Genomic DNA, 6,268 nt, shown 5'->3' with positions numbered 1-6,268 from the left:
TCCTGCTGGGTTTCTTTCTCCCTCTTTGAAGACTCCTTTCTTCTCAGTTTTCCTTTACTCATATTTTGCTGCCAACACTGGCTTTCTCCCCCTCCTCTACCCATCTTTCTCTTCCCTCTTCGCACTTCCACCAGGATCTCATCCAGCACTTCTGATGAATCCAAAACTCATCTCTAACCCAGACTTTTCTCCTGAGAACTAGTCCCATCCACCCAACCTTCCTCTAGGACATCTCCTGTTTGAAGGCCTTCAGTCTCCTCTTACCCGTAACAATCATCACAGCATAGTATTGATAATAGCTAATAACAGAAACTCTTACACATTCTTCTCAGCATTTCACATTTGCTGATTCAACCTTCCCAGCATCAATAAATATGTATTTTTTTTAGATTTTAAAAAAGATTTTATTTATTTATTCATGAGAGACACACACACACAGAGGCAGAGACATAGGCAGAGAGAAAAACAGACTCCTTGTGGAGAGCCTGATATGGGACTCAATCCTAGGGCCCTGGGATCATGACCTTGGGCAGATGCTAAACCAATGAGCCACCCAGGTGTCCCTGAAGATTTTTTTAAAAAGATTTATTTATTTGAGAGAGAAAGAGAGAGAGAGAGAATGAACAGAGGGAGAGAGAATATGAAGCAGATTCAGTGCTGAGCATGGAGCCAGATACGGGGCTTGATCTTATGACCCTGAAATCAGACTTGAGATGAGACCTGAGCCCAAACCAAGAGTCAGCCACCCAAGTGACTGTGTCCATTAGGCACCCCTTTTTATGGAGATTTTATTTTTAAGTAATCGCTATACGCAACGTGTGGCTTGAACTTATGACCCCAAGATCAGGATTCATATGCTCCACTGACTAAGCCAGTCATGCGCCCAGGGAGGTGTGTACCTTTATTATCACCCTCTTTTTGTAGATGAGGAAACTGGAACCTAGAAAGATTGAAAGAATCCAAGCTCTTAAACACTAAATTTTGGTTTTCTAAAAACCGAAGTTATCCTAGCCTACCATCCCTCTTTCTCCAAATTGTTCGGAGACCATCACCACTGTCCTCCCCTTAGGGACCAGTCAGCCCCCAGTCCATCCCCATAGCCACTAGCTCACCCCATAGGACCATATTACCTTCCTCCTAACTGATCTGTCTCTGGCTAGTTCCCAATGAAACCATGATCCATGCAGCTCCTCTTTCTTGCTTTCTAAAATGTAAATTTTAAGATCTTAGTCTTCCCAATTTGATTCAATGCTTCCCTCTGCCCTCAGGATAAAATAAACATGTCTTAAGGGGGCTTTCCAGATCTGGGGCCTGCTTCCCCTTCCTCCCCATCCCCTATGGTACTGACCTCATCTCTAGCCACTTCCTACCTCCCACTCTCTGGTTTCCCAAGAGGCCCTCCACTTTCATGCGTCTTCCACATTTGGTTACCCTTTCTGAAATGTACTCTTTTATAGTTAGTTGCCTTCAAGACTTAGCCCAAGTCCCCCTCCAGAAAGCCTTTCCGGAAATCCACACCCTTCTAAATTGGGTAAGGTACTTTGTGGTCAGTGGGCTTCTTATTTCATAGCAACATCTTGCTGCTTGCATATTGGCCTTCTCTACTAACCCCAGGGCTGGGCCTTGTGGTTTGTGTTTTATCTCTTTGCTAACAGAGAGGTACACAATCAGCCTCAAATTAGAGTGTTGAGTAAATGACTGAATACTTACTCTGTTCTCCTAAGGCCTGGATGCTTGATTCCTAGCCCAAAGATTTCCAGGTCTCAAGTAGAGGGTTCCCATCAGGGTCTTCATTAGGGCCCAACCTTATCATGGCATCTGTCCACCCTCCCTCCCCAGGAGAACTGAAGTTTCAAGGTCAAGAGGAATCTTCTGCCAGTACAAGTAGAGAAGCTTAGAGAGGTGGTGCAGGGCAGGGGATTTGCATCCCCCTAAACCTAGTTTGGTAAGGCACAAGAAGCAAGCCAAGACATCTCTGGTTAGAAAGACTCTTGGAGGGGCACCTGGGTGACTCAGTTGGTTAAGCATCTGTCTTTGGCTCAAATCATGATCCCAGGGTACTGGGATCAGGCCTCACATTGCACTCCCTGCTCAGTAGGGAGCCTGCTTCTCCCTCTCCTACTCCCCCTGCTTATGCTCTCTCTCTGTCTCTGTCTAATAAATAAATAAGATCTTAAAAAAAAAAAAAAAAAGAAGGACTCCTGGACCCAGCATGTGTGTGTTGCCTCAATTCTTTTTTCTGTTTATTTTAGTCCTATTCTCCGCCCTCCAACTCTGAGTCATTCTGACAACTTCCCTCCCTGCTTCTAGCCTCTTGACCACCTCTCTGTTCACTTGCTTCCTCTGCACCTTGGTCTAGCTGTTCCCTTGGTGGCTGAGGAACTCAGAACCCCATGTCTAACCTTCTAGTCATGACCAGGACCAGAACATCCCTCCTTCTATTGATGGGTAAGTCATGGGCCCCAGTGAAGGGACATGAGAAGATTGGAGTCCAGATAGACAGAGAGCTGAGGATGTACATGTTTTAGACCCAGACATTAGGAGAGGGACTTGGAATTACACAGGGTTTCGGTTCTGGAGTTTTTGGAGGGACAGGATATTGAAGAACTAATTTTAGGGGAGTTCAAGAGATGCTGGAAAAGGAGCCAGTTGTCTGAACAACCCAGAGATTTCCCAAGTGGGCAGAACAAGTCAAACTTGTGCTCTATCCACAATGTCACTTTGGCCCAAGTTTTCCTGGATTCTTCCTCCTAGAAGCCCCAGTGGTGGGGTGGCAAAGGATTGTCTTTAAAGCTGGTGTGTTGCTCTATGAAAATGGAGAATTGAAACTTGCCAACTGGCCAATGGGCGAAGAACTATTTCTAGACTGCCTGCAGGAGGGCAGAGGAAAGCCTGAGCTTGGGAGTTCAGAAGTCCAGGAGATGCTGGGACATTGGACCTAAGGGGGGAGCCAGTGCTAGGGGCTGGAGAGATGGAACAGGAGGAAGACCCTTCTCCACAGCTTCTTTTCTCACCCCCTTCCCCAGCCTTGGCTTCTTCTCTCTGCTTCAACTTGGACACGGAACAGCCAAAAAGCTTCCTTATGGAGAGTGCTGGATTTGGACACAGCGTGGTCCAGTATGACAACTCTTGGTGAGGACTGGGTGGTGACTGGCCTTTGGTTCTCATCAACTTCTCTTCATGCTCAGGGTCGTGTCCTTCCCCATGACCCTCTTCTCCTCTGTCTGGTGTGGCAATTCTCCTAGTATATGAAGAGTTAGACTGAAAGCAGGTGCTGTCTTGCCATCTCAATAATCACAACTAATATTTATTGAGCACTTACTAAGCGCCCAGCACTGTGTCAAGCACCCTTTATGTGGGCACTGATCTATTTTGTTTTATTTTAATTATTTTATTTTATCTTAAATTCCAGTAGAGTTAACATATAGTGTTATTTTAGTTTCAGGTGTATAATATAATGATTCAAAAATTCCATACATCTCCTAGTACTCATCATGACAAACGCACTCCTTAATCCCCATCACGTATTTTATCCATCCCCCTGTGCTCCTCTCCTCTAGTAACCATTGGTTGGTTCTCTATAATTAAGAGTCTCTTCTTGGTTTGTCTCTCTTTCCCTTTGTTTGTTAGCTTTGTTTCTTAAATTCCACTTATAAGTGAAGCCATATCGTATTCTCTTTCCCTGACTTATTTCACTCTGCATAATACTCTCTAGCTTCATCTATGTCATTACAAATGGCAAGATTTCATTCTTCTTTGTGGCTGAATAATATTTCTATCATCTCTATCTCTATTACATCTTCTTTATCCATTTATCAATTGGTGGACCCTTGGGCCACTTCCATATCTTGGCTATTGTAAATAATGCTGCTATAAACACCAGGGTGCATGTATCCCTTTGAATTAGTATTTTTGTATAACTTGGGTAAATACTCAGTAGCACAATTGTTGAATATATATAGTATATATATATATATATATATATATATAGTATTTCTATTTTCACCTTTTTTAAAAAAGATCTTATTTATTTATTCATGAGAGATGCAGAGAGAGAGAGGCAGAGACCCAGGCAGAAAGAGAAGCAGGCTCTGTGCAGGGAGCCCAATTCAGGACTCAGTTCCAGGACTCCAGGATCACGTCCTGGGCCAAAGGCAGACGCTCAACCGCTGAGCCACTCAGGTGTCCCTATTTTCAACTTTTATTTTTATTTAAAGATTTTATTTATTTATTCGTGAGGGACAAACAGAGGGAGAGAGGCAGAGACACAGGCAGAGGGAGAAGCAGTCTCCATGCAGGGAGCCCGACGCGGGACTCTATCCGAGGACCCCAGGATCACCTCCCAGGCCGAAGGCGGCGCTAAATCACTGAGCCACCGGGGCTGCCCTATTTTCAACTTTTAGAGGAAGCTCCATACTGTTTTCCATAGGCCCCACCAGTTGCATTCTCACCAACAGTGCACAAGGATTCCTTTTTTCTACATCCTCATCAACAGCTGTTGTTTCTTGTGCTGATTTTAGCCATTCTAGGATAGGTGTGAGGTGATATCTCATTATAGTTTTGATTTGTATTTCTAGGTGAGCAGATTTATTCTTCACAATAACCTTATAGGGGTAGGTAGGCATCAACCATTCAACATATATTTATTGAGCACCTACTACTAAATGTCTCAGGAGCCAGGCATACACTAGAGAACAAAACAGACAAAAACTCCTCTCATGTGGAACTTAAATTATTGTTAATCTCCACTTTGCAGATGGGAAAACTGAGGCTTAGAGAGGTGGAACAAACTTGCTGAGCAGCAGTCTGGCTCCACTGTCTACATTCTTAATTGCAGTGTTCTTTGTTTCCCTCAGGGTGGTAGTTGGAGCCCCCCAGGAGATAAAGGCTGCCAACCAAACAGGTGGCCTCTACCAGTGTGACTACAGCACCGGCAAGTGTGAGCCCATCCAACTGCAGGGTGAGTCACTGCTCTTCCTTGGGATCCACGTCCAGACCCCATGCTTTGGGGACCTGCAGGGAGCACAGAAGACCCACTTCCCAGCTCTAGCTTTGTCTGAGACTCGTAACCTTAGACAAGCTTCCTGACTGCCTCATGGCCTCCCTACCCATCATACTCCTGTACCCCCAGGGCTCCAGCAAGACCTGAAAGCCCCCTTCACCTGTCAGATCTCCTTGTCCTGCAGGGTTGAGGTGACCCCTGCCCAGATATTACAAAGCATCCTCTGTCTTGAGGGTGACCATGCACATATCTGTCCCCTCAGTCCCCTTGGAAGCTGTGAACATGTCCCTGGGCCTGTCTCTGGCAGCCTCCACTAAACCCTCTCAGCTGCTGGTGAGTTGTCGGGGGTTGTGGAGCTGTCTTGAGGGAAGGAATGGGGACCTGGGTCTAGTGGGGCTAGGGGTCTTGGGGAGGGTGAAGGTGTTGGGATAGGAGGATGGGATGGAAGCAGGAGCAGCCCCTCCCATCAGGTGCCTCTGTCCCTAGGCCTGTGGCCCCACAGTGCACCATACATGCAACGAGAACATATACTTGACTGGGTTCTGCTTCCTGCTGGGCTCCCCTTCCTGGCAAGCCCAGAGGCTCCCAGCTGCCCTGCAGGGTAAGTGTTGGTGGCTACTGGCTCCTTTGAGGAGCATACACACTTGTGACTGGAGTACAGTGGGCCAGAAACACTCTTTCTAGAATGGATAAAAAAAGAGCGATCTGGAGAAAAATATTTACTGGTTGGGATAGTGGTTCCAAATATGCGCTGGGGAGTCACTTACTGATTTCACAACTTGCCCTGTTGCCGTCCCACTTTCCTATGACTTTACCCTCTCAGAGCCTCAGTTTCCTCATCTGTCAGATGAGAACAATGACACACTCAGCCTTGAGAATGACAGATGATTATCCACGGCCACGGTTTAGCACAGTGCCTGGCATGTGGTGAGGGCACAATTAATGCTAGCTATTATTTTTAGGGAGAAGGGGATTTATTTTCACCCAATACACCTTGGGGTATAACCAATTAGTTTGTGCAGCAGACTGGGAAAGGATGATGAGGGTGCAAACAGTCTGAGCGAGTGTATGTGTGTGTGTATGTATATGGATGTATATATGTGTGCCTAAGCATATATGTGTGCATGCATGTGTGTCTGCATGTATACTTGCATGCAAGTATATGTATGCACGAGTATGCTTCTGTATATGTGTATGCATATGTGAACACGTGTGTAAAAATATACATGTGCACACATATGTATATGTGCATGCATGTACATATGT

The 6,268-nt window shown here is 45.7% G+C and overlaps 1 protein-coding gene across 1 annotated transcript in view; it reads left to right on the top strand.

Moving 5' to 3' along the window:
* Window positions 1-2,289: 2,289 nt before the first annotated feature.
* LOC112640143 (integrin alpha-X) overlaps window positions 2,290-6,268 on the top strand; it is a 28,770-nt gene continuing 24,791 nt past the window's right edge. Inside the window, exons 1-5 of the mRNA XM_025415951.3 lie at window positions 2,290-2,448; window positions 3,027-3,132; window positions 4,857-4,960; window positions 5,265-5,335; window positions 5,489-5,603. Coding sequence (XP_025271736.1) covers window positions 2,394-2,448; window positions 3,027-3,132; window positions 4,857-4,960; window positions 5,265-5,335; window positions 5,489-5,603 — 451 coding nt within the window. The 5' untranslated portion in view covers window positions 2,290-2,393. The remainder of the gene's footprint in view (window positions 2,449-3,026; window positions 3,133-4,856; window positions 4,961-5,264; window positions 5,336-5,488; window positions 5,604-6,268) is intronic.

Source organism: Canis lupus, chromosome 6 (genome assembly GCF_003254725.2).
Source record: "Canis lupus dingo isolate Sandy chromosome 6, ASM325472v2, whole genome shotgun sequence".
In the NCBI taxonomy this organism is placed as follows: Eukaryota; Metazoa; Chordata; class Mammalia; order Carnivora; family Canidae; genus Canis; species Canis lupus.
The sequence above is the reverse complement of the archived record's forward strand: the minus strand, read 5'-3'. Positions and strand labels throughout refer to the sequence as shown.